We start from the raw sequence: 27,564 nt of genomic DNA, 5'->3' as shown, positions 1-27,564 counted from the left end.
CTCAGGCTGGCCGGGTCCTGCTATGTCGGGCAGGCAGGGACACCCCCACCGGGGGGGACACACCGGAGAGGGCCCCCCCCAGCTGGCAGGGGACAGAGAGGTGCCTTGCACACGTTTACGTCCCATAGATATATTATTATTAATATTCTTTTTTCTGTAAAAGATCTAAAAATGGATAGAAAAAAAACAACCAACAAACGGGAGGGTGACACACTGGCCAGCTCCTGGCCAGTGGGCACAGCGGGGGGACATGGCACCCCCCTTCCCAGCGAGGGGTCCCCGCCTCCTCCCCCCCCCTCCCCGTCCCTCTGCGGGCAGGGGGGACGCGTCCCCCTAAAACTGGTGGGGGCAGCAGTTCTGTGTCCCCCACCCCACCGGGGGCTGGATAAGGCCACGGGCAATGGGCTGAGCAGGCAGCACGGGGCTCTCTGACCCCCCCGGCTTTGCAGGGCGCAGGGGTGTCCCCCCCCCCTCCGTGCCGGGGGGGGCACCCCGGGTGGGTGGTGGGCGGTGGGCGCCGGGCGCCAGCCTAGGACTTGCCCTCGGCGGGGTTGTACTCTGTCTCGCCGGCAGAGACCTGGGAGATGCGCCGCGTGGAGCGCCACAGCCGCCGATGGAACTGGCCCGGCCGCACCTGGGTGAAGGGGGGTGAGCACCTACCCGCTGCCCCTGTCCACCTCCTCATCCTCATCCTCATGCCCATCTCCATCCTCATCCCCTTCTCCATCCCCATCCTCTCCATCTTCATCCTCTCCTCCATCCCCCTCCTCATCACCTTCTCCATCCCCGTCCCCTTCTCCACCCCCCTTCTCATTCCCCTCTCCATCCCCTTTCTCCTCCCATTCTCCATCCCCATCTTTGTCTTCATCACCTCCCAAATGTCCATCCCCATCCTCTCCCAAACATCCACCACCCCAGCCCCTTCCCCATCACACATCCCCCTCCAAACCCCACCCTTTGCTCCACCCACACTCATGGCCTTCCAAATCCCTATCCCTCCTCCCCTCCCATCATCACCCCCCTTCCCCATCCTCCCCCCCATCCCTTTCCCAACCCCTTCCTCACTGCCATCCACCCACCATCCCCTTCTTCACGTCCACCCCACCTCCACCCCATCCCAGCCCACTTCTGTCCCCCCCTGCTCTGAAGAGTGAGGAGGACAAGCAGAGGTCCCCAGCCCAGCAGCACCCAGTGAACACTGAGCCCTGCCCCCCTCCCAGCCCTGCCCCCACCTGGGGTGGGGGTCCATGCTCACCTCAGCAGGCTGCCCAGCCCCCACCACGATGAGCTTGCCATCCTCCAAGCCCACCAAGATGTGACTCTTCTCCTTGGTGACGGACACACTGTGGACGGGCACCCTCATGGGCATGGGGGGCATGGCCGCCCTGAGGCTGGGACAAGACGAGTGGTGGGATGGGACCCCTCGAGACACCTGGGCACCCCGAGGGTGTGGCTGGGGTGGGACAAGGTGGGTGGTAGCCCTCACCTCTGGAGGTCACGGATCTCCAGCCCGCACTGCATGGTCCCCAGCACCACAAACTCTTCCGTCAAGCACATGGCTGTCACCTCCTCCTCCAGCGGGACGGAGGAGAGGTGCTTCCCGTTCACCGAGTAGAGGTGCAGCGCAAACCTGTCCTGCAAGACAGAGCAAAGAGGGGGGAACACACACGCTGACAGTGACGAGGGGGAGGACACCGGGACACCTGGCCATACCTTCAAAGAGGCTCGTTGACCCACGGTGGTCTGGGCAACCACCTGCCCCTCCGGCCCCACGGCCAGGTGGGAGAGGACAGCGGGCAGTGAGCTCTCGCCGGGTGGCTGCAGCGACCGGATGAAGAGACCCCGGCGGACGGTGTGGATGATGATGGTGCCATCCTATGGGAGGAAGGGGACACAGGGTGATGACAGTGGCATTACCCACCCACCACCCCCACCCCCACTACCCCAGCTCACCTTGGAGCCCGACACTGCCATGTCCAGCTCAGTGCTGATGGCCACACACGTCACCTCAGCATCGTGACCGTACAGGACCTGGACAGGTTTGGGAGCCAAGCTGCTGGAAAACCCACCCTGCTGTTGGGGACACAGGGACCTCAGTGACCTGGTGGCAGTGCCCACCACGAGCACCTCCTGGCTGGAGCATGGGGTAAGAGTGAAACCCTACCTGCTGTAGGACCTGCCACACCATGCAGGTGGTGTCCCGGGACCCAGAAATGAGGTAGATGCCGCAGAGGTCAAGTGCCAGGCAGGTGACAACATCTATGACACCCAGAGGGACACCATGAGGCTCTGGTCCTGTACCACCGTGCTTGGAACCCTGACCCCACACGATGGCAGTAAGATGTGTTCTGGGGTGTCGAGATGCTGCTAATCCTAACCCCACCCCAGCTCTGAGATGGAGCCTGGACTGTCCCCAGAGGATGGGAGACACTGGGAAATGTCCCCTGCCTTCCTCCATGGCCCTACAAACCCATCGGGGCATCATCAGACCTTCATCATTGGAGGAGGATGTACCTATGTGCCGGGTGATGTGCCCAATGACCTTCCCTTTGGCCAGCGAGGTGACGCGGAGGCTGTTGTCCCAGTGTCCCCCGCTGAAGAGCAACTTTCCATCGGGTGACACGGCCAGTGTGCGGGAGCAGAGGTCCGCGCCGGGGGCAAAAGGGCCCTGCAGGAAGCGCTGGGTCCTGGTGGGGAGGGACATGGGACGGTGACAGAACTATGGGTGGGCTGGTGGCACCTCCAGGGACTGGCCCTGGGAACTATGTGCCCAACTCACTTTGCGTTGGAGACAGTAGGGTCTTTGGTGAAGCTGAAGTAGTTGGAGATGTTCTTGTCGTAGGGTAACCAGTTATGGGTCCCCAACAAGCCGTTGGCACTCACGGTGACCTAGGCGGAGATGGAGGTGACAGGTCCCACCACCGGAGCCCTCCTGGGCTTTGGTCCCGGTCCCCCCATGCTAGCAACGTGCACCCATGCCTCAGTTTCCCTACACTCACCAGGACGTCGGGTGATCCCTGAGTGATGAAGGAGTGAGCCTGGTTCTTGGGGACCACGGCTTGCACCAGGGCCACCCCATCGCTGATGCCCTGCAGGGAGACAGCAACTGGTGGGCACCCTCCTGGCCACCAGCACCCTCCTGATCATGGCCAGGGACTCTGCCCCCCCCCGGGGTTGTCCACACCTCCACAAAGAAGGACTTGAGTTGGTCCAGGTTCTCAAAGATGTTGGGTGAGCGGGTGTCGAGGCGGGCCAGCCTCCGGGCAGCGCTCTCTGCTGACAGCCGGGCGGGATGGGGTTCCTGAGGAGAGAACCCATGAGAAGGGGGGTGGTCCCCTGAAAGGGGCTATTTTTTTGGGGTGGGGGTATAAGCTACCTTGAGCAGTTGGCAGGGCGTCTGTCCGAAGTTGCTGATGATGCCCTCCAGAGCTTTCCTCTGTGTCTCGTCAGCAATGGCATCCAGGTCCACGGCCCCTGGGGATAGGGATGGTCATGGGGGGCCACCTGGCAGATGCCCCCCCACCTCTTTGCCCCACGGCTCACCCTCATAGGTGCAGTAGTAGAAGACATTGAGGGCCTCCACGGCAGCTGGGCCTCGTTGCTTGTACCCAAAAATGAGGTCGATCCACTCATGGAGGTGGGCTGAGACATACTCAGATTCCTGTCCAAGGATGGGGCGTCAGGGTGGGATGGAAATGCCCACCCCCCCCCCCCATAATGACCCCCCCAGGGATGGGAGAGAAGGAGGTGTTGGGGTGAGCTCCACCATCTCACCAGGGCTTTGCGGTGCTGGTAGATGAAGTCCTCGCGGGAGCGTGCCCACCGGGGCAGCACCACGTTGTCCACCTTCTCGTTGGAGAGCTGTAGGCAGCCCAGGTCAAAGCCTGCAGCAGAGCAGGCAGGGGGTGAGGGACATGGACCCCACTGTGCTCCCGTGGGTGCTGTCCCCATGGTGGGGATGATGGGTGCCCCTTACCATTCTGGTTCTCTAGGAACTCAGGGAAGTAGAAGAACTCAGGGATGAGCTCCTTGACGTCCACGGGGTTCTCCATGCGGGCTTGCCAAGCCGCTGGCACCGAGTGGAACTGCCGGTCTGAACAGTCAAACCTGGTGGCACAGGACACCTGGTTGGAACCTGCTTGTCCCCCTTGATGTCCCCTCCCCGGGGTCCATGCGCAAGGTGCCCACCTGCCGCTCTGCAGCTGGATGTGGAGGGTGGTGAAGGGCTCGGTGCGGATCAGGTAGTGCATGACGCCTGCTGCGTTGGAGTAGTGTGTGCCGTAGTGGAACTTGTCCACAGTGCCCGTGGGGTCCTCAAAGCTCTCGTACCTGGGGATGAGGTAGGCAGGGGGTCCACCGGGGGCCAGCCAGGTGCTCTCCGCATCCCCCATCCCTCGTTTTTGGGGTACTCACTTCTCCTTCACATCCCGGGCATGTCGCTCGTTGGCAACCCCGATGGGCTTGGACAGGTCCCGAAACACGGCTGGGTCGGTGAGGTCGAGGGTCTCCGAGACGTAATCCCGCAGGATCCAGGGGAACTGGGTGGGGGCAGGAGATGGGTGAGGCTGGGGGGGCACGGGCTTACTTGGGGGACGTTGGGGGGACATGGAGCTCACCACGGGGTACTGGGAGAGGTCATTGTAGGTGCGCCCCGCGATCGTGTTCAGCTGCATGAGGTACTCGAAGTTGGAGATCTCCCGCAGGACCCATTTCTGGAGCAAAAGGAGGGTGGCTGAGACGGGCAGTGGGGGAAGCAGGACATGGGGTAGATACCCGCACCCCATGGCTGTGCCCATCCCATGGCCATCCCTGATCCCATACTGTCCTTGGTCCCATGGCCATCCCCACCCATGGCCATCCGTGGTCTCGGAGTCATTTCCAGCCCATGGCCATCTTGGGCCCTACAGCCATTCTCATCCTATGCCCACCCCTGGTCCCATAGCTATCCCTGGTGCCATGGTAATCTCCAACCCATGGCCATCCCTGGTCCCATGGCCATCCCTATCCCATGGCCACCTCCAACCCATGGCCATCTCCAACCCATGGCCATCCCTGGTCCCATGGACATCCCCATCCCATGCTGTCACCCTCCCCTTTGTCAACCAGGAAGGGAAAATATGGGGTGGGGATGGGCAAGGGTGGGCTGGTACCTGGGTGAGCCCCGAGGCTTTCAGCAGCTCCTGGGGTGACCGGCTGCCGAAGTAGATCTGGTTGGGGGGACGCAGGCCAAGGATGCAGGAGTAGACCTTGTTCCTCACCTGGGGGGATGGGTGGGGAGGGCATGGAGTGGCTGGAGCCTGGGCAGTGCGTTGTCCCAGGAGGGGTTTGGGGCTGGGGGAAGGGTGCCACCACCTTTTTTTTGAAGTTGAGGAAATAGTTGGCCTGGTCGATGAAGAAGAGCTCAAGTGCGGAGCGGCGCAGGTTGTAGCGGCGCAGGTGGACCTCACGCAGGTGGGACAAGGGGCGTTTGAAGTCGTAGCCGATCCCTGCAGAGATGGGGGGGGGCACAGAGCCCCACGGGTGTCACCATCCACCTGGACCCCCACTCCCCTGGCAGGGTTGGGGGCCAGCATTGCCCTGGGGCTGGGAGGAGCCCACCCTCGAAACAACCAGCACCTGGCATGATGGGATTCTGGGGGAGATGGGATGGGTGGGGGGCTCCTCACCCCCCCTGGCTTCAGCGACCCCCTGAGCAGTGCTTGCCATTACCTCCCTCTGTCTCCTCCTTCTCGCTGCTGCCGTCGTAGAAGTAGACGTGCTGGGTTGTCACCTCCAGGCGGCCAGGGATGACAGCCACTGTCGTGATGAGCTCGCAGTCCTCTGAGACCACCAGCTTCTCCCGCTGGTTCTGCTCCTTAGGCTCAGCCCTGGGTGACACAGAGGGGTGAGGAGACCCTGGTGACACCGCCAGCCTGGGTGAGCCAGTGCCATGGCAGGGGATGGGGACGCTCACTGGTTGTCCAGGACAGGGAGGTCCTCCTCGGCCAGTTGGTCATCCTCCAGCTCGCTTACTTTGGCCTCCTTGGCCATGGCGAGCGGGAGGGATTCAGCAGGGTTGTGGAGGTGGTCGGCTCCTGAAATGAGGAGGAGGTCAGCAGGCCCCCCCCGGCCACCCTCAGTTGGAGGACAAGTCCTGCAGAGGGCCCCCATCCCACCCCTCAACCCCAGCAGGCTCCACAACAGCTCCCAGCTCAACACCACCACATGCATCCAACTGGTGGCACTTCCTTGCCCATGGCACGGAGGGACCCCTGGGTGCCCCACTCCCAACAGCCTCACCCAAGTTGTCCCGTAGGGCACTGGCTTCCAAGTGTTGGTCAAAATTCAGGTTGGGCACCAGCTTCAGCCTCATCCGGGAGTAGGTCTCAGCACTCGACAGCTTCCAGCGAACCTCCGGTGGGTTCCTGGGGGGCAGGCGGGGGTGAGGCACCCTGGGGGCCCCCAGCCATCCTACCCCTTCCCTGGGGACCAAGGCGAGAGCTCACCGGTCAGCCCAAGCAGAGCGGGGTGAGGTGAGGAGGTGGCACAGGGACCGCCACTGCTTCAGCACGGTGCTGTGGTGGTTGTTGGCCTGCTTGAGCACATTGGCATGCCGGGTGTTTTCCGCCTTGGAGCGCTTCGCCACCGGCTCCAGCACCAGCTCCTGCAGAGGGTCGAGGGAGAGTGAAGTGACAGCAGGGCTGGGGCTTGGGGACATCCCTGAGGTGAGGAGCATGTCCATGAAGTGACATCCCCAGGACAAGAAGAACATCCCCAGGATGTACTTGGGGTGAGGAGCACATCCCCTGGATGATGTTCCTGGGATGAGGAGCACATCCCCAGAATAAGGAGCACTTATTATTGAGGGCAATGTCCCCGAGCATGTTCCCAGGGGAACAACCCCAGACCAAGGAGCACATTCCTTCTGTGACATCCTTGGGGCAAGGAGCACATCCCCAGGATTATGTCCCTGCGGTGTGAGGAGCATGTACTCAGGGTGAGGAGCACATCCCCTGGAATGATGTTCCTGGGATGATAACATTCCTGGAATGACATCCCCAGGATGATGAGCGCATCCTGAGGACAATGTCCCCAGAGTGAGGAGGATCTCCCCAGGATAAAGAGCACACCCTCAGGACTGATGTCCCCAGGGAGAGGAGCATGTCCCTGGGGTGACATCCCCAGAGTGAGGAGCACGTCTCCAGGATGATATCCTTGGTGTGAGGAGCATATCCCCATGATCTCTGGATGATGTCCCTGGGGTGAGGAGCATGTACCCAGGGTGAAGAGCACATCCCTGAAACAATGTCCCTGGGTTGATGTTCCCAGGATAAGCAGCACATCCCGATGACCGTCTCCCCAGGGTGAGGAGGCTGTCCCCAGGATGAGGAGCCCATACCCATGATTATCCCCAGGGAGAGGAGCATGTCCCTAGGATGAGATCCCCAGAACAAGGAGCACATCCCCTGGGAGACATCCTTGGGATGAGGTGCATATGCCCAGGATGAGGAGCACATCCCCAGGGTGATGTCCCAGGGTTTAGGAGCAGGCAGTACCTGGAACATCTTGCGGCTGGCTGCCTTCTCCTGCTCCCGCCGCTGGGAGCTGCTCATCATGGCATCATAGCAGGCATTCCAGAAATTGGACATGTGGTCGTGGCTCTTGGCGAAGGTGTCCATCTCAAACTGGGCCATGGTGGGCTGCACCTAAGCAGAGAGCCAGGATGGGAGACCAGGTGTTTGCAGGGCTTGGCACCCACTAAGCATCATCCAGATTATGAACATCCCTTCCCTGGAGGTCACCCCTGCAGGCTGTCCCAACCTAGGGGTGACATGGGGACCCCACCGCAGCACAGACCCATCTCGAAGCCTGGGAAGATGTTCCCCCAAAAGTAATGCCACCCCCTGCCTCAGGGCACCCACATGCTTCTCGATGAAGCCCCTCCACTCTGGGGTGGTGCAGAAGAGCTGGAAGTCCTCGTAGAAAGTGGGGCTGCCGTTGGTGGGGGGCAGCGAGGGCAGGAAGAGCTGCAGCTGCAGGGTCTCATAGCACTGGTCCATGAGCGTACGGACGATGGGCACCAACCAGGAGAAGGTCTCCGACTTGGCGTCCAGCGAGCGTCGCAGTGGGGTCTCCAGCTTGCCCAGCAAGTAGCAAGCCTCGTCCTTTCTGGGGGCCGAGGCAGTCTGCAGCAGGCTGTGCAGCTTCACATACGCCAGCGAGTGCAGCTGGGGGACAGGAGACATCAGATGGGGTCACCTGCCCTGCCCCAAAGGCTGGGGTCTCACCCTGAGCCCCAGGAAAGGGTAACCCACCTGGGGGTCCTGCAGCATGATGTAGCCCACGAGAACGCGCAGACCCGTCTGGGCCATCTCCTTGAGGTCGGAGGTGCCATTGGCGAGGTGGTACCAGACGCCCAGCTTGTCCAGCAGACTGCTCACCCCCTCATAGATCTGGGGTGGGGGCACAGTGAGACCCTGCCTGGCCACCCCACCCCCCAGCCCTCCAGCTGGGCAGACACAAAGCCACCAGGTCTGTCCCCATCACCCAGCCACCCCCGGCGCTGCGCAGCGTGGGTCTGGGTTAGGGGCAGGGGTAGGGTTCGGGTTTGGGGGTGGTAGAGCCCCCACTCATGGCCCTGGTGGCAAACCAGTTGGGTATGGGGGGGTTGGGGCTGGGGGTGGGGGCTGGGGGTCAGGGCGGAGGTTTACGGGAAGGCTGGTTTAGGATTTGGGAGGTGCAGTTAAACGTATAAATTGTGAGTTCAGGTTAGGGCTCGGGGTACGGGGCGGGGGTGCCCGTTCGCAGCCAGGCTGCAGGGGCAGGGGTCAGGACCGGAGCGAAGGTACAGAGCCGGGGTTAGGGCCGAGGGTACAGGGTTAAGGTTTAGGATCTGGATTTAGGCGGCGGGGTAGGAGTCAGGGTTAGAGCCCAGAGCACAGCGCCAGGGTCGGGTTTACGGGAAGGGCGCAGGTTAAGGCTGCGCTTGGGGTTTGGGGGTCAGGGTTTAGGATCAGGGCTGGGGTTTACAGCAGGGGTGAGGGTTAATTCCCAGGCTATGAGTTAGGGATAGGCTCGGGGTTAGATCTTTGCATATAGGGTTAGAGTATAGGGTTAGGTTTAGAGTGAGGTTGGAGGGTTAGGGGTTGGGACTGGGGTCTAGGATCGGCGTCTAAGCTCAGGGTCTGGGCTCGGGGTCAGGCTCAGGGTCTAGGCTCGGGGTCAGGGCTGGGGTCTGGGCTTGGGGTCAGGGCTCGGGGTCAGGCTCGGGGTCAGGGCTATGGGTCAGGGCTATGGGTCTGGGGTCCAGGATCGGGGTCCAGGATCGGGGTCTGGGGTCTAGGATTGGGGTCCGGGATCGGGGTCTGGGATCGGGGTGTCTAGGATCAGGGTCAGGGCTGGGGTCCGGCTCGGGGTCTAGGATCGGGGTCAGGGCGAGGTTTGCAGCACAGCTGTAGGGTTGGGGGCACGGTTAGGTGACAGGTTACGAGTTAAGGTCAGGGCTTGGGGTTCTGCTTTACAGTAAGGGCGTAGGGTTAGCGCTGCTAGTAGGGTTAAGGGCCTGGGTTTACAGCAAGGCTTTAGGGTTAAGGTTTAAGATCAGGATTTAGGAGGCGCGGTTAGATTTCCAGGTGATGAGTTAGGGTTATGGTTTAGGGTTAGGGCTTAGGGGACAGGGCTAGGGGGTTGGAGTTATGGCAAGGATGTAGCGTTAAGGGTAAAGTTTAGGATTAGGGATTAGGGTTTAGGGTCAGGGTTAGGGTTAACAGCAAGGGGTAGGGTTAGATCTTAGCGTACAGGGTTGCGGTATCGGATTTGGGTTTATGGTAGGGTTGTAGGATTGGGGTTAAGGGCTAGAATTAGGGGTTAGGGCTGGGGTATAGGATTGGGCTTCACAGCAGGGGTGCAGGGTGAGGGTCAGGGTTGGGGTTAGGGTTACAGTCTGGGGCTAAGGCACAGGTTATTTTTCAAGGTCAAGTTCCAGGGCTGCAGGTAAGGGCAGGGTTTAGGGTTAGGGCTGGCACCAGGGCTTAGCATCAGGGTTCAGAGCTCAGCTTTGGGATCAGGAACGCCTGCTCGTGCCCATCCACACCTTCTCACTCCACAGGGCCTGGTTGTTGTGTCCCTCGGAGAACAAGAAGTCCTGAAGCAGTCGCAGCAGCTTGAGGGCGTTGTGGGTGAGACCAGGCAGGGCGGCCGGCCCTGACTCCTTCAGGTCCGTCAGTGCCGACTCCAGCATCATCTCCAGCAGGCTGCAGGAAAGCAGGCAGCTCCGTGGGGTGGTCCTCCCTTGGGATGCACCCACCCGGACCTGGGCAAGACTCACCTGCGCTTGATCTCATCGGGGGGCCGCACCAGCTCGCATGCCGTCCCCAGCTTGGTGAGGACGGAGAAGACCTGCCCGCGCTCCCTCCATGCTGCGTCGTCCCAGCCCTCCACCCCACGCCAGGTCACCGAGAAGACGATGTTGGTCAAGAGGTTGCACAGCTCCTCCTCAGGAGTTTGCTGCCAATGGAGAGGAAGGGTGAGAGGTCCAACGTCCAGGGTAGCCCAAGGTGGTGGGCACAATGCTTTGGGGCTCACCTGGGGGTTGCTGGTGTTGGAAACGTTGTCACTGGGCAGCGTGTCCTGGTAGCTGCTCTCATCCAGGACGTTTGAGAGGCTGGAGCTCTTGCGCGCTCGAATCCCTGGGAAGGGCTTGAAGCTCTCCAGGGGTGACGGGGTGCCAGGGCCGCTGGCAGGGGTCTGCGTGCCGCTCTCTGCTGTGGCGATGGAGCTGGTGCTCGCCAGGTCGAGCCCCAGATCGAAGGGTGAGGTGGAGAAGGGTGAGAGCGGATGGTAGACACCATCAAAGGGAGGACCATCACCAGGATTGGAGGATGAGCGGCTGGCCCGGTCAGAGGAGTCGAAAGACTTGAAGTTGTAGGAGTGGAAGGACTTGGTGCGGCCACTCGGGGAGATGGAGTGGTCGGAGAAGCCCTCGGAGAGCTCCTGGTCTGAGGCCTCGTAGCCCAGTGGCAGGAAGACGTCCAGCTCCTGCAGCTCAGCTGGCGGTGGGCTCGGCCCTTCCTTGCCGGAGGAGTCCGAGAGGCGGAGGAGCTCCAGGCAGCCCCCGCTGCCCACGTTGCTCAGGCTGTGCTGGCGGGACTCATAGGACTCCTTGACGTAGAGCTTGGTGAGCGTGTCCTGCCAGCCAGCCAACCTCGCCAGCTGCTTCACCATGTCCTGCTGTGCATAGATCAAGTGGAAGAGCTGCAAAAGAAGGTGAGGGAGGAGATCGAATGATGTTGCCTCAGCTTCTGGTAGCCTCCTAGGGGGTTGTCCCTTCCAAGGGGTAGGATGCTTGGTCCTGAGGACCCCAGATCCTCCAAAACCATCATGGGATGCTGGGGCTGCACCACCTCCATGCTGGCACATCCACATGCTGACAGCCCCATGCATAGGGTGTTGCCACCATCCCCATGGGCCCCATGTTCAGGCATGGCTGGGAGCTCAGCCCCAGGGCGGAAACTTGGTCACAGTCCCTTGTGCCCACGGCCCTGCTCACCTTGCGGCAGATATCAAGCCGGACGGTCAGCTCAGCCCGGTGGGACAGGTAAACCACAGCCACCAGGTCCTTGTAGTTGGGAGGGTCTATGGACAAGGAGAGACAGCACACTGATGGGACACCTCCTTCTGTTCCCAAAAGCAATCAAAGATCCCCAGCCCCAAGACCAGCTGAGCCTCGTAGGAAGCCACCAGTGATGACCTCATGGCAAGTTTTTGGGATGGGTGGCCAGGGCCAGCCTGATATTGGGAGGGCACACGGTACCTGCCCCGAGGACCTGCTCCGAGAGGCAGCGGAAGAGCAACATGGAGCTGGGGATGTCACTGAGGCAGGCAATGAACCCCTGGTACCCGATGTCCTTCAGCTTTAAGCGGTTCTTGCTGCGCTCAGGAACCTTCTCATACTTCAGCATCTTGTAGAGGACCTGGTGAGACAGAGAGATGGCCATCTTGCTGAGGCAAAACCTCTGGCTGCTGGGGATGGCAAGAGGTTGGTGCTGGGGATCTGCCTTACCTTGAAGACCCTCTCCCGCACTTCATCTGAGAACTTTTTCTGCACCAGCAGCGAGAAGAGGACCTCCACATGGCCAGGCTCAAAGAGGAAGGCAAAGAGCTGCTCCTGGGCAGGTGATCCCTTCAGCAGGCTGTGGATCACCTCCAGTGCTCCGCAGACCTGCAGAACATGGGGCTGATTGTCCACTGCCCTCCACATGCCCCACCAGGACCTCAGCAGCTTCTCCCCACCTGCTGCCAAGTTCCAGGCCAGCCCATGGCACACTGAGGTGTTTGGCTTGGTGCTGTACCTGCTGCTCATCCTGAGCCCCGGCCACATAGCTCAGCAAGCTCTGCATCTCCTCCCCGGAGAAGCTCCTGCAGAAGAAATCCTTCACCAAGCTGAAGAGGGATGTCTGCACGGTCTTGATATCATCGGTGGCTGTGGTCTTCTCCCTGGAGGTGCTGATGGACAGATGCACATGGGCATTCCCTCTGGGGATGGGCACAGCCACCCTCCTGCCCCTTGTCACCCATTGCCAGCATGACCCCAAATCCCACCATGAAGCCTAAGGAGCTCCAGGACAGGCAGGTGTGGACATCCCCTCTGGCCAACCCTGTCCACCAGGAAATGTCCACCCCATGCATTTGGGTCTCTGCAGGGTGCAAGCGCCCCAGTGCCACAGGTGTGCAGAAACACATGGGGTTAGACAAGCAAAGGGCATCAGCTTGTTGTAGAAACCACCGTGCTCTTGGTTGCTGCTGGAGAGATGCCGGGGGTGGATTTTGGGGCCGACCAGGCACCACTCTGGGTGGAGGCTTGCGGAAGAGGCATGGCCACTGGGGGTGGAAGGTCCTGCACCCACCACCATGTGCTCACACCAGATTACCCCCTGAGGTGCTTGCAAGGGTGATATTACCCCAAGCAAATGGTGTCTACTGCAGAGGGGAGAAGCCCACCACCATGCCAGTGTTTGGGGGTCCCACCTACACACGGCAGCTCACCCGTAGTACGTCCGGATGGAGTCGAGGATGTACTGCACCCCGTACTTCTTACGGATGCGCTGCTTGTGGTCCTTGACAACGTTGGCCAGATACTGGATATGACCTGCAGGGAGAAGGTGTGAGTAGCCATGGAGGCCAGCTGGGATGGAGAACGCTCCCAAGCACCCCCAGTTCCCACCTAAGCGGACGGCGAAGTCACTGTTGCTCCAGATGCGGAAGTCGAAGAGGAGATGCTGGTAGAGGAGGTGTAGCAGGAGCCCGCTACCTTCAGAGGCCACCTGCTCCATGAGGATCTGCGAGGCCATCAACGTACTCATGTCCAGCAGCGGGCTGGAGACCTGCCATGGGCGAGAGGGGAGGTTTGCAGCCCTGGCATCCCCCTTGGGGAACGGCCCCAGGGGCTGCGGGATGAAACCTTTGGTAGCCCCCCACACCTTCTGCAGCAGCGCCCCGATGATGGCCGGCCCGTGGCACTGCACCAGGCTCTCCTGGTTCACCGGGTGGTTCTGGATGAAGTTCTTCACTAGCAGCAGGAAGGCGGCCACGCTGTTCCTCTCCAGTCTGCTCTCTGCAAGGCACAGGGCAGAGGCCCACCGGTAGCTGTGAGCCCTGTGCCCACCCAAACACCTTCCTACGCTGCCTGCACCTGCCTGTGAAGGGCATCCTGGAGACGCCACTGTCAACTTTTCTCTGCAGACTTCGGAGCCTGTTCTCCTATTTCACCCAGATTTGCATGAGTGGAAACTCTGTTGCTCTGAACTTGGAAACAAGCAGCTGGGTATCGGGAGAAAGCCCATTTCACCTAGGCAGGAGAAGGCTCCTGTGTGAACCTACTATAAGACATCAGAGACTCCACGCAAAGGCAAACTGGAGGTAAGCAGGCTGAAGCCACCCTCATCTTCCCATAGCTGCTTGCTTATGACTAACTGGGTCATAACAACATCAAAAGATGTCAACAGTTTCTCCATTACCCTGTAACTCCTGGTGCCTCAGGCAAGACCCTCTCCTGCCTGTAGCAGACACCAGCCTGGTCCAGGTAGCACCTCCATGGCAGCGGGGCTGCCTCCAGCCACCTGAGCAGGATGGCTCCTGCTCCATGTCCCCTGAGGTTCTCACCTGAGGACCGGCCCAGAGGGATGAGCATGCCCTGGGCATTCCTGGAGGATGTCAGCTCCGGCCCCACCAAGTCATTGGTCTCCTGCTCATCCTCAGGCTCCTCCTTCTTGGACACCACTTGCTCCAGCAGAGGCAGCAGCACACCCATCCCACCCACGCAGTTGACCACGTCCTGCCGAAGGGAGGCGAGAGGCTTTGCTGGGTGCTGCATGGTGATGGCAGCGGAGAGGAGGAGGTCACCATGCACCCAAGGTCCATCCTGCCTGCTCAAGGACTCAGCTCAAGCCAGGAAGAGCCAGGCCCTGTGGCTACCAAAGACTGGGGTGTGGCTACCAAAGACTGGGATGTGGCTACCAAAGACTGGGGTGTGGCTACCAAAGACTGGGGTGTGGCTACCAAAGACTGGGGTGTGCCCTGACCCATCCTACAGCACAAACCTAAAACAGCTCCCCCAAAAGCACCTGTTGCCCTGTGCCACCCACGATGCCCACCCTGGACGCTGAGGACCTATGGGGCAGATGGGTCCTTAGGGGACCCATGGGTTATGCAGGTGGACCCAATACCACGCGGCAGAATCCCAGTATGGCCCAGAGAAACCACCATAACCATCCACCATCTTGTGGGGGTCCTGCCCTGGTCTTGTGTCCAAGGAGGCACGCAACTGCCTCCTCACCATGCAGTGGGTGGGCCAGGACAGGCCACCCTGCGCCCAGAGTACCTTGATGTCCCAGTTGACCACCTTGTGCCCCGTCAGCCTCCCGTCCAAGCCGTGGCTGGGGGAGAGGTCCAGGCAGATGTTGTTCCTGCAGGCCTAGAAGAGAGCACCATGGGAGCATCCTCATGCTCCTGGAGATATCACTTATGTCAGAGGGTCTACCAGTGCTGTCCCCATCCCTGGGGGGTGGCTCTTCTCACCTGTGGGGTGTAGTACAGTAAGAGCTTGCTGCTGAGCTCCACCAAGTCACCTTCCAGTGTAAATGGTGATGTGACATTTGGTCCTAGGGAAGAGGACTGGGGTGAGATGGGGCATGATGGAGGAGACCACAGTTGCCACCAGCACCCCTGTGGATGTCCCCCATGTCCCACCCTGATGTACCTGTGCAGAAGAGTGCCTTGACCTGGGCTTGCTGCAGAGCCTCACAGAAGATGGCCACAGAGCCGAGGTGACCCTCCAGGGAGGTGGGGCTGCCCCACTCGGTGTCCTGGCTGCCGGCTGCTGTGGTGGCCACCACCCCCTCTGTTGGGGGCTGAGTGGGGGTCCAAGCGTGGGGGCCCAGGGCGGCGGGGACGGACTGGGAGCGGCCGAGCACAGGGTGTGCAGGGAAGACCAGCTCTGGCCCGTGGGACGCTGGTTGGTGGCTGGCGGTGGAGGTGGTGGTGGTAGTGGTGGTCCGGTGACCCGCGGAGCCGATGCAGCAGGAGGTGAAGGACTGGAAGGGAGAAGGAGTCATGCTCAGTCCCTAGCCCATATCATGGGGAGGTGTCCAGCTGGGCACCATGGCGGTCCCCCACCTCATGGAGCGATGGGAAGCGGAGTTGCGCTGTCTTTCGTAGGTGCCCATCAGTGTAGATGCTGACGATGTTCTGGCCGAAGGGCCGGCGGCCGGCAACATGGACAATGTCAACGCAGTGCTGGGGGGACAGGGAGGAGGTGTCAGGCACCCTGGCGTCTTTGTTGCCCCCACTGATGGGGACAGTGATGACGCTCACCCAAGCCGAGTCATTGAAGGCAAACTCCGGCAACGCCACGGTCATGTAATCCTTCTTGGTGCAGACAGCCACCACCAACACGCCGCCGGCGGTGAAGAACGCCTCAAAGCCCGTCCCACTGGCCGTGAAGAAGCTGGCGGAGGAGAAGCAGAGTGGGATGGTGGTGCTGCTCCTCCCCCTCCTCACCTCAGCCCCGCACTGGTCCCTCCATTGAGCATCACCTGTAGAGCTGCCTCCTCTTTGGCCTCACCGGTGGCTCGGGCTCCTCCTCACTCAGGCACAACCAGGCGTGGAAAGCGAAGGCGCTGCCAGGCCACTTCTGGACGGTGGGTACCATGATCCCCGCCATCCCCGGTGTCAGGTCAAAGCACTGCAGTGCGCGGGGGGGTCCCTCAACCCGTGCCATCCCCGAGAGCGCCCGGATGACAGGCGCTGCGTAGGGATGCGGTCCCCGACCCCGCTCGTGCCGCAGCAGCCGCAGCAGCTGCCGCAGCTCCCCGGGGCAGATGGAGAGGCTGCCCAGTGCCTGCAGCAGCTCCAGTAAATTTTCGAAGCAGGCAGCAGGCAGTGCCGGCTCGGTGGCCAGGGCACCCAGCAGGCAGCCCACCATGCCTGCCTTGACGCAGGTGAGACGACTGGGCAGGGAGGCTTCGCAGAGCCGCCGCAGCCAGCCCGAGAGGAAGACCTGCAGCTCTTGGCACGCCAGCGCCGGCAGCCAGGCCAGCAGGATGAGCAGGGGTTGCTCGTTGCGGATGGGGCGCACTGGGAAGGAGCTGTGGTCACCCTCCACTGCCTGCCGAAACACAAGAGGTGGTTGGTGCAGCCCTGACCCCGTGGAGAGGAACAGATCCTCCCCCTGGCCACCCTGGGCTGGCAGCAGAGACCTCGTCAAGACCCTTGGAGGCCCCCGTGCATCAGGTGCCTTGGAGACCCTCATGCATTAAGTGCCTTGGAGACCCCCTGCTGCATCCAGCTGTACCAGAGCAAGTCATACCACATCAGAAAGGGCTCAAAACTCCCCAAACTTGAGCATGACTCCAAACTAAAGATAGCCCTAGGACCCCTCAGGAGGAAGCTGATGGGAAACCAGCAGGGTGGAGAGGACTGGGGGTTAAAGAATGGGGCTAACAGGGGCCAAGATCTACCGCAAACCACCGGTGCCGAGGGCTTTGCTTGGTGTGGAGGAGAGTGGGCACACTCACCATGCTGAGGAGCTCCTGGAGCAGGCGCTGGGTGGGCTGGCCTTGGCTCCTCAACACCTCGTAGAGGTGAGCATAGCCGATGCGCTCCTTGAACACCTCCTGCAAGCACCCAGGCACGTGGGACCCTGTGCCGAGCCCCACCATGTGCTGCTTTCACACCAGCCCACCTTGCAAGGTGAAAATGCCAAACCCATCTGCTTTTGGGGTGTCCTCCCCACCTCTGGTCCTCTGCTCACCTTGGCTGAGGGCGAGTTGCTCATGATGGCGGTAAGCACCCTGATGGCGTGGACCGCGATGGCATCAGAGCTGCCGCTGAAGACCTGCAAGGACACAGGGGTGGTGCGTCTGCTGAGCCATGGGGTTGAGGGGACAGAGCCCACCATGTCTGGTGGTTTGGTCATGAGGTGGCCCCACTTGGTTATGGGGGGGCCCCACATGATACCTGCTGGAGCCCATCCCTGCCCGTATGCCGTGTGGGGACCTCATCCCGGGCTTCACCTGCCTCCCGTGAGCTGCTGAGGTAGAGCTGTGGGACACAGGGTGGGTGTCAGCTCTGGGGAGTGGCACCCGGTATGGGGTGGGGGGAAAAGGGAAGGGGGTTATGGAGGGTCCCCACCCCATGGATGCTGCTGGAGCACAGCCACCCTCTCCCAGCATTGATTAGAGCCAGGAAGGATGAAGATGGAGATGAGGGTGCCCAACCCCGGTGTCACCAAGGGGACACACCAATGTGGCCACCCCAGTACCTTGCTGTTTTGGAGGAGCCGGATGATGTGCTCAAAGCAGTTGTTGCTGAGAAAGATGGCTTGGAGGACCGGCCGGTCCTCACAGCTCAGCATGGCCGGGATGGCATCTACAGCAAGATGGCGATGGCTCAGCATCCACCTCACGTCCCTGTCCCCAGCCCTGTCCCCAGCCCACCTACCCAGCATGAGCACGCGGAGAGCGATGAGGCCACCGGCCGCCTCTGGTGCCAAGGAAGCGACGGGCAGGTCCGAATTGAGCACCCTGAAGTAACCATCAAGGAGGACACGCAAGGGCATGGGGCCGGCGCTGGGACTGCTGCTGTGCAGCACGTGGACCACGGCCACCACGTCGTGTAGCACCAGCTCCAGCAACCTGGGTACTGGGGGGGTCTCCCCGCCTCCCTGCTGCAGGAGCCCCAGCAGCACCTCCACCGCCGCCGGTGTGATGGCCCGCAGTGCATTGGGCTGTCAGGATGATGGGGGGAGACAGGCTTTTATGTCACCTATTGCGCTATAAAATCCTTTATTTAAGCTATTAATGCTGAGCCTGATGTCTGCTGTGCTGCAGGTTTGACCCCTCTCACTGCACCCCGCTCCTGGGGGCGTGCAAATTAATTTAAAGCAAATTTCGGGGCTGTTGATTAAATCCCGATTTTTAACCACTGGGTTAACTAAAACCTACTTCTGCTCAAATCTACTCAGTCAAGAAGTTCTCATCTGCCACCCACCAGTGGTGAACCAGCACCTTCAACTCAAATCCCTCTTTAATTTTTTTTATTATTATTTTTTTTTTTTAAGGTAAACCCACTGAATTTAGGGCTGGAATTTTAAATACCGTTTTTAAAGCCTTTTGAAAATTAAGCGGTTTAATTCCAGCATTTATCTTGCTTGGAATGAATGAATGAATGAATAAATACATGGGTTTATTACTTAGGTGATGATCCCAAGTCCTCCCCATCCACTTCCCAACACTACCTTGGATCCAGAGAGGATGGCTCCGAAGAGATGGATAAGCCGGAGCTGGAGTGTTTCGGGGAGCTGCACTCCGGCTTGGAAACTCTCTGTGAGGATGAGGAGAGGATTTACTTTGGGGGATAAGCAGCAGGAAAAAAAAATAGGAGGAAAAAAAATAATAATCCCTTTTCTTCCAAAACCCATCCCAAAAGCTAGCCCAGGTGGGTGCTGGACCCTGTTGGTGACGGAGAGGATGAGAATGCTCAATTTTTTTGCAGCTCTGATTGCACCGTTGTTTTGGTTTTTTTATCCTAAAAAAATGGGGTTTTGTTCAAAAAATAGGGTTCAGTTCGGGGATTTACGGGCAGTTGGCTGTGTTGGGAGTTTTAGGTGATTTTTTTGCAACCCCTTTGCCTCCGAATAGGGTTTTTGGGGGCTTCCCCAGAAAAAAAAAATCCCCTTCATGTTGATTTTTGCGGACTCCCCAGGTCGTGCAGGACTTCATCCCTCCATCAGGATCCTATACCTGGCCTTGAATCATATAGTGATCCTGGAGCACATATAGGATAACCGGAAGCAGGTATAGGCTCCTATATTTGCCCTTGAATCATATAGCAATCCTGGGGCAGGTATAGGCTCTTATATTTTGCTCCTGAATCATATACTGATCCTGGGGCAAGTACAGGATCCTATATTTGCCATTGAATCATATACTGATACAGGCAACTACAGGCTCCTATATTTGCAGGGGCAGGTATAGAGCATGTCTTGGGGCAGGTATAGTCTCCTATATTTGCCTTTGAATCATACAGTGATCCTGGGCAGGTATAGGCTCCTGCATTTGCAGGGAAAGGTATAGGATAACTAGGGGCAGGTATAGGTACCTATGTTTTCAGCAACAGGTATAGGATACCCAGGGGCAGGTATAGAAACCTATATTTGCCCTCAAATCACACACCTGCCCCTGAACAATACGTGCCCCCATGGATCCTATAACTCCTGGATCCCATTCCCCACCTCAGCATCCTCCACCTGTGTCCCTGGATGCTCTAGGCACCCATGGATCCCATACGGACCCCCCATGCGCCCCCGGATCCCGCTGCCGGAGCCCAAGCCGGGCTGCAGCCGGCTTTACCTTGGAAGAGGGCGCCAAACTCAGGGGGCAACGGGGCAGGGGCGAACTTGTATTTACTCTTCTCCTTCGCACTGATGACTTCCCTGGAAAGAGAGGGGTGAAGCAGGGGGGACACGAGGTTGGGGGGGGATTTTGGGGCGCGGGGGGGTCCCCGCTCACCCGCTCAGCTGCCGCCGCCAGGTCTGGTAGGGGTCGAAGAAGCACTCGCAGAGATGCAGGGCGTAAAGCATCCCACTCTCCAGCTGCATCCTGCTCTGCTCACCCTCCTGGATACTCTTCAGCTGCCAGAGAAACAGAGCGGGATTAACAGCCCCCCCGCCCCGTAAATAAATACAAAATAATCCTGCTCTGGCTGAGCACCCCCAGGTCGGGGCTGGGGTTCCCGCCGTGCACTCACCTTGCTCCCGCAGACCCGCAGCAGCTTCAGCACCTCTGGGATGAAGCTGGGAGTTTTGTCTGCTTGGATGTTTTCCAGGTTCCTGCGAGGTGGGGGTAACGTGGCGGTGGGGTAATGCATCGGGGGTGGGGGGGGCGATGCTTCACGGGGAGGGGCAATAACACGGCAGCCGGCACAAGCCAGGGAGCACAGGGGGATGCTGTGCTTTGGCAGGGGGTAAATACTGTGTTTTGGGATGATGTGATGCACTTTGGGGGTGATGATGTGCTTTTTTGGGGGGATGCTACACTTTGGGGGGGGATGCTGCTCTTCAAGGGGGATGCTGCACTTCAGGGGCGTAAATACTGTGTTTTGGGGTGATGTGATGCACTTCTGGGGGGTAATGATGCAATTTTTTGGGGGGGGTTGCTATACTTCGCGGGAGGGGAACATACTTTGCAGGAGGGATGCTGCGTTTTGGCAGGGTGATGCACTTCATGGGGGAGTGCTGCAGTTGGGGGGGTGCTGTGCTTTGTGTGTGTGTGTGCTTTGGTGGCTGATGCGTTTCATAGGGGGGTGATGTGCTTTGAGGGGGGGAGCGGATAAGGATGCACATCCAGGAAGGCACCATGGTGGTTGGGGACTGTGGCGATACCAGATACACAGACTTGGGGTGGGGAGGGCACAGGACCCAGAGATGTGTGAGGGTCCCTGCCGTTGTCCCCCAGCACCTGGAGGCAAAGCTGGGCTGCACCTGGGGCTGATCCTGCAGCGCTGGGAGGACGGGAACCAGCAGCACCCATGGGTGTGTGTGGGGGGCAGAGGGAAGCTGGGCCCCCCACCCTGGGGGTGTCAGCAGGGGGTACCACCCACCTGCAGATGATGATGAAGAACTTGAGGAGGAGGAGGGCCTGCCCCAGGCTGGCCCCGCTGCCCTCCTCCCGCGGGACCTGGGCCACACACTGCCCCAGCCGCTGGCTCAGCACCTGCAGCACCTCCCGCGGCAGCACCGGGATCTCCGACACCGACTCCTCCAGCCTGCCACTGGCAAAACAGGGCTGGCAGGATGTGACCCCCCAACCCCCATCCCCCCCCAACCCCCCCCAGTCAACTTTCAGACCGGATGGCTTAAAACCACTGAGCTGCCGTCACGGCAAACCCGTGGGTGTCACCCCCTCCCCCCCCCGCAGGGTGTCAGCCATGCAGCACCCAAGGGTGCTGGGTGCCCCTCACCTCCTGGGCTCCAGTGAGGGCAGCGTAATGATCTTCTCAAAGTTCATGACGAAGGCTTCCAGCCACTGCTGCAGGTAGGAGAGGTCCTTCTGCAAGGGTGAGGAGGGGGCTGGAGCCACTGGCCAATCAGATCCCCCAGTGACCACGGCCTTGGAGGTATCAGCCAATCAGCAGCCAGAGTGGACAAGCCCCCGCCTCCCCGGACCCGCTGGTCAATTGGCACTGGGGGTGCGAGCTCACCCCTGGGAGCCAATGGGCAGCACAGCCTGCGGAACTGATGACTTATCAGCACTTAGAGAAACACAACCTGTGGAACTGCTGACCAATCAGCACCCAGAGCGACGCAACCTGTGGACACACTGACCAATCAGCACCCAGAGCAGCACAACCTGTGGACACGCTGACCAACCAGCATGCACAGCAGCACAACCTGTAGAGCTGCTGACCAATCAGCACGCAGAGCACCTGCCCCTACAGGCAGCAGGCAGCCAATCAGGGCCGAGCTGGGCACGGGCAGCCGGCACCACCCGACACAACCCCCAGCCCCGGGGTTGTGCAATGGGGTGATTCACCCGTGTGCCACCGCGCCCAGCTAGCACCCCACCGTGCCTGAGGGGCACCCACAGCCCCCAGCACCCAGTGCGGCACCTCGGGGTCACCCATAGCCCCAAGCACCCCAATTCAGCACCTTGGGGTCACCCACGTCCCCGAGCACCCAGTGCGGTACCTTGGGGTCACCCGTGGCCCCAGGTACCCCAATGCAGCACCTTTGGGTCACCCACAGCCCTGAGCACCCCCCACCGTGCCTCGGGGGCACCCACAGCCCCCAGCACCCCAGTGTGGTACCCTGGGGTCACTCATAGCCCCATGTACCCCAATGCAGCACCTTGGGGTGACCCACATCCCCATGCACCCTATACGGCACCTTGGGGTCATCCACAGCTCCAAGCACCCCAATGCAGCACCTTGGGGTGTCCCACATCCTTGAGCACCCCAGTGTAGCACCTTGGGGTGACCCATGTCCCCATGCACCCCAGCTCAGCACCTTGGGGTGCCCCACATACCCAAGCGCCCCAGTACAGTGCTTTGGGGTGAACCACAGCCCCGTGTACCCCAGTGCAGCACCCCGGGGTGCCCCAGGCAGGGACCATCCCGCTCCCCACAGGGCCCCGCCCAACCCCCCTGACACATGGGGGCCCTGATCGCTCCCCCAGGCACCCATGGCACTGCTGCAATGGAGGGTACCCCGAGGGGACTTTGCACCCCTCCCAGCAGCATCCCCCTCCCAAAACCCACCTCCCCAGGACACCCCACCCCCGGCCAAGCCACTGGCCCCCACATCACCCATTTCCCCACCAAACCTGCCCCCCCCCCCCCCCCCGGGGTACTGCCCAAGCACAAGCACCAGCATCCGGCAGGGCAAACTGGGGGGGGTGGGGGGGTGTAGCCCCTCCATGCCCCCCCCCCCTCCCCAGAACCCCCCATTACCTGGCTGGCGGGGTGACCACGGCCATCCATGACCCTAGTGCACGGCGAGCTGCGCCAGCGCAGCCGGGACAGCCTGGGGGGGTTATTGTGATAGGTGCCCCCCTCTTTTCTCGCCACCGCCGCTGCGCTTTGCTCTTGTGCAAAGCGACCAAAAAAACCCAACAACAACAAAAAAACCCAACAAAATCAACCGAGCATCAGGAAATGCCAAGTCACCCGCCGCCCCAACGGCGCTTCCTCCCACCGCGCCCGGCCGCCACGCACCGTTTTGGGGTGCCGGGGTGCTACCGGTTACTCCAGCCCCCTGCACCCACCCAGCAGCTCTGGGATGCAGCAGGGGGGCAGCCAAGGTCACGGCTGCGACGATGGGGCACGCGGGGTGACGGGCATCGCCGTCTGGCACACGGCACGGTGTGAAGCCCCGGCCCGCCTGGTTTCACCACCACCGCGGATAACCAGATCGTGCCGAAAACACGAGCCAAATCCTGCCGTCACCCCCTGCACTGGTGTAACCAGAGCCGGGGTGTGCTGAGCCTGCCAGGTCTCAGCCAGCGCCCCCCCTGCACCCACCCGGTGCCGGTGTCCCATCCCGCTGTGCCGCTCACCGTGCCGGTGCCAGCGGCCGCCCCCGCCGGTGCCTGTCCCAGCCGGTTGCCGGCTGGCAGAGCCTGTTGGGTGGCTTCTGGGCTTGGCTGGCGCAGTGCCGCCTGGGAATGATGTGCCGGCACCTGCATCCCCCCCTGGTGCTGCCGAGAGCTTCAGAACCCACCGAAGCCACCAGGTTGTCACCTCCCTGCCACAGAATCCCATAGGTGGACAGCGGGGGGTCTTGGTGGCGGGACCGCACTGTGGTGCCTGCCAGCCCCCCTGGATGGCGTGGGATGGCACAGCTGGCACCACCCCCGCCACGGCACGGCCAGGCCACCTCGTGGGATGCCCTTGGGGACATCCCCATCCCCTGCCAGCACCAGTGGCGCGGTGACGTGAGCTCTGCACTATTTTAAAGGCACGAGAGATAACGCATCCATTCCTGGCGCACAGCCCTCGTCCGACCTCACCAGCCAGGGAGGGGGACGGTGACAGGGGACACTGCCACCGAGGTGACATTCAGACCACTGGCATCACCCACTGCCCTGGGTTCAAGCCTCAAAAGAAGCCCAGCAGCCGGACGCTAAAAGGTTGACGTGGGCCAGGGACATGCCCTGGCAGCCTTGTCCTCACTGGCTGCTTGGGGACATCACTGTGGCGGTTCTGCAGCACAGCCCAGCTGGGGAGGTGACACCCAGTCAAGACCTTGCCCCCCGTGCCTGCCAGGGGTGGCAGGGCCACAGACCCCGACAGCACTGCACGCTCGCAACACAGGGGATGTGCTCCCCGACAGCGTGGCATATGTCCCCAAGCAGGAGCACACGGCCTGGTGGTGTGGCGCATGTCCCCAAGGCAGCACACATGCATTGATGGCATGGGACATGTCCTCGCACGAGTGTGCGCACCTTTATGGCAATGCATACACCCCCATGGCGGTGTGCACCCCTGCCAGCATGGTGTGTCTGCATGGGACCACACACACGGTGTGGCACATCCCCTGGATGAGCTCCTACACCCCGACAGTGTGGCACATGTCCCCATATGACCACACACCCCCCAATGGTGTGGCACGTGTCCCTGTATGACCACGCACCCCCGATGGTGTGGTCCCTGTCCCCATCCAAGTGTGAACACCCCAGCGGTGCGGCATGTGTCCCTGTGCGAGCACGCACACCCGACGGCATGGCACTTGTCCCTTGTGTGGGCTTGCGCACCCCAACGGTGCGGCATGTGTCCCCAAGCAAGTGTGGACACCACAAAGGTGTGGCACTTGTCCCCGTATGACCATGCACACCTGATGGCATGACGTGCGTCCCCTGCACAACCTCGCACACCTGACAGCATGGCACACATCCCCTGTACAACCCCAACAGTGCAGCGTCCCGTGCGAGTGTGAACACCCCAACAGTGTGGCACATGTCCCTGTACCACCATGGGCACGCAATGATCTGTCACCTGTCCCGCTACCAGCACGCACACCTGATGCATGGCACACATCCCTGTATGGCCACACACACCCCAGTGGTGTGGCATCTGTCCACGTATGACCATGCACACCCTGATGGCGTGGCACATGTCCCTGGTCCCTGTACCACCACGGCACCTGACGGCACAGCATGTGTCCCTGTGCCACCATGCACACTTGACAGCGTGGCATGTGTCCCCCTACTGCCATGTACCCGCTGAGGGTGCAGCACCTGTCGTGTGCAGGTGTGAACACCCCAGTGGTGTGGCATGTGTCCTTCACATGAGCTCGGACACCCTGGTGACATGGCACGCATCCCTGCACGACCACGTGCACCCCATGCATGGCACATGTCCCCTGTATGAGCACATATATGCAACGGCGTGGCACTTGTCCCTGTACAACTGTGCACAACCCAACAGCGTGGCACATGTCCCCACGCCACCACGGACACCTTGACAGCATGGCACATGTCCCCATACAACTATGGATACCTTGATGGCGTGGCACATGTCCCCATACAGCCACAGCCACCTCCACAGCATGACACGTCCCCGTACAGCCACAGACACCCCACCACGCGGCACACGTCCCTGTACAACCACGGACACCCCAATGGCATGGCACATGTCCCCACACAACCAGACCCCTGATGGTGCAGCACCTGTCCCCCTGGCGTGCCACACATCCCCGTGCCACCACATGCCCCCAATGCCCTGCCACGCATCCTCATGCCACCATGCGCTTCCAGTGCCCTGCCATGTGTCCCTGTGTGCCCCTGCTGCACTGCCACACATCCCCATACCACCACATCTCCTGGTGCCACCACGTGCCTCTGATGCCCTGCTATATGTCACCATGCCACCACAAGTCCCCATGCCACCACGTGCTCCCAACGCCCTGCCATGTCCCCATGCCACCACACACCCCCATGCCCTGCCATGCACCCCTGTGCCATCACATGTCCCCGATGGCCTGCCACATGTCCCCATGCCACCGCATGTCCCCATGCCACCACACACCCCCATGCCCTGCCATGCACCCCTGTGCCACCACACCCCCTGATGCCCTGCCACATGTCCCCATACCACCATGTTCCCGATGCCCTGCCACATGTCCCCGTGCCACCGCACCCCTCCAGCGCCCTGCCACATGTCCCTCAGCGAAGCCCCCCAGGACCTGTCTCACCAGGACCACTCCTTCCCAGCACCCTCCGGCAAGGATTCAGGGTGTCACCCCGCTGTCCCCGTCCCCCATGGCCAGTCACCCCCAGCCCCAGCGCAGTGCCCCTGCCAGCTCCCAGCACCTGCTGCCACCATTTAATGGGTTTGGGTTTATCTCACGGGGGGTGGTGGGGGGGAGGGAGGGGGCATGGCAAGCCCGGGGTCATTCGGGGGTGGCAGCATCCGTCACCGAGGGGACCCCCAATATGCTTTGACCCCTTTTCCCAGCGCTGGGCAAAAGCAGGGTGTGGGGTGGGTTTGTTTTGGGGCGGTGGAAGAGCTGGGGGGGGGGGCCCGGGGGAATCGTGTGGTGGAGGGGGTGCCAGACACAACGGTGTCCCTGTCCCTGCTGGTGTCCCCGGCCACGTGGGGGGGGGGGTCACCCGTCACGCCAACCTGCGGGCACAGGAGCAGGGGGGTGACATGGGGGGTGTCTCCTTTCCTCCAGGATCAGCCCCCCCCCCAACCTGGGAGCGGGGATAATTAAGGAGAAAACGAAGCGTGAGGGACTCTCGGGGGTGGGACAGGGGGGGTCCCCGCGCTGCCGGCGAGGGACACCCCCTCCCCAAGAACCCCCAGCATAGGAGATACGGGGGGGGAGGGGGCGGGCAGCTGTGCCAAGGGGGGGCTGGCTGTTCAGCTGCAGCACGGGGACCCCCCTTGTCCCCTCTCCTCAATGCTGCTCCAATGTCACCGCGGCCACACCTGCACAGGGACCCGGGGGTGGGGGGGACACGGACCAGCTGGGTGTCAGGGGGGTGCGGACCCCCCCGTCCTCCGGGAAAAGGGGGTGCGGGATGCGGCGGGGGGGCCAGAAGGATACGCTACCCGCGGGGGGGGGCACGGAGCTTGGGGTGCGGTGCCTCCCCAAGGGAGGGGTGTCGTGGACCGCGGGATATAGCGGGGGGGGGGGCGGGGGGGGGGGGGGCGCTGACCCCAGGGTTCCGCAGTGGGGTGCGGGGGGGATGCGGTGACCCCAAGTGGGGAGCACGGGGGGGGGGGGGGGGCGCGGTGCCCCCCTGTTAAGCAGCCCCCCCTCCCCAGGCAGGGGGGGGTCGGGCAGGGCTCAGAGCTCCCCCCAAGGAGGGGGGATGCAGGCAGCGGGGTGATGGGGGTAAAGGGATGCTGCCCCCCGCCCCTCTCCGGGGGGGGTCTTCCTGGGGAGGGGAGGGGTGTCTCCGTGCCCACCTCACCTTGGCGAAGTAGAGCATCCACAGCTCGTAGAGCCGCTCCCGGGAAGCCATGCCGGGCCGGCACGGCTCGGTACGGCACGGCACGGCGGGCAGCTCCGCCCCCCCCACCGCC

At 61.5% G+C, this 27,564-nt stretch overlaps 1 protein-coding gene across 1 annotated transcript; it reads right to left on the bottom strand.

Moving 5' to 3' along the window:
- Positions 1-27,539, bottom strand: NBEAL2 (neurobeachin like 2). The gene is given in 55 exon segments (XM_040592651.1): positions 1-634; positions 1,256-1,391; positions 1,487-1,635; positions 1,714-1,875; positions 1,954-2,073; positions 2,165-2,259; positions 2,515-2,687; positions 2,780-2,889; positions 3,000-3,089; positions 3,185-3,301; positions 3,377-3,474; positions 3,544-3,661; positions 3,775-3,884; positions 3,977-4,107; positions 4,189-4,329; positions 4,414-4,538; positions 4,617-4,712; positions 5,151-5,343; positions 5,345-5,486; positions 5,710-5,867; positions 5,954-6,074; positions 6,280-6,404; positions 6,486-6,643; positions 7,536-7,685; positions 7,902-8,207; positions 8,295-8,432; positions 10,073-10,232; positions 10,307-10,485; positions 10,564-11,232; positions 11,528-11,613; positions 11,792-11,951; positions 12,041-12,199; positions 12,330-12,483; positions 13,024-13,126; positions 13,202-13,361; positions 13,458-13,591; positions 14,140-14,311; positions 14,858-14,950; positions 15,055-15,137; positions 15,236-15,569; positions 15,652-15,771; positions 15,850-15,982; positions 16,071-16,642; positions 17,052-17,150; positions 17,288-17,371; positions 17,494-17,577; positions 17,798-17,904; positions 17,977-18,262; positions 18,773-18,858; positions 19,887-19,969; positions 20,046-20,167; positions 20,284-20,365; positions 21,136-21,306; positions 21,496-21,584; positions 27,453-27,539. Coding segments are annotated over 55 exon segments (8,382 nt in total). The 5' UTR covers positions 27,504-27,539; the 3' UTR covers positions 1-529.
- Between the last annotated feature and the right edge of the window lie 25 nt (positions 27,540-27,564).

The sequence above is a fragment of the Falco naumanni genome, chromosome 4 (genome assembly GCF_017639655.2).
Source record: "Falco naumanni isolate bFalNau1 chromosome 4, bFalNau1.pat, whole genome shotgun sequence".
NCBI lineage: Eukaryota > Metazoa > Chordata > Aves > Falconiformes > Falconidae > Falco > Falco naumanni.
This window is presented reverse-complemented; position numbering and strand designations above follow the sequence as displayed.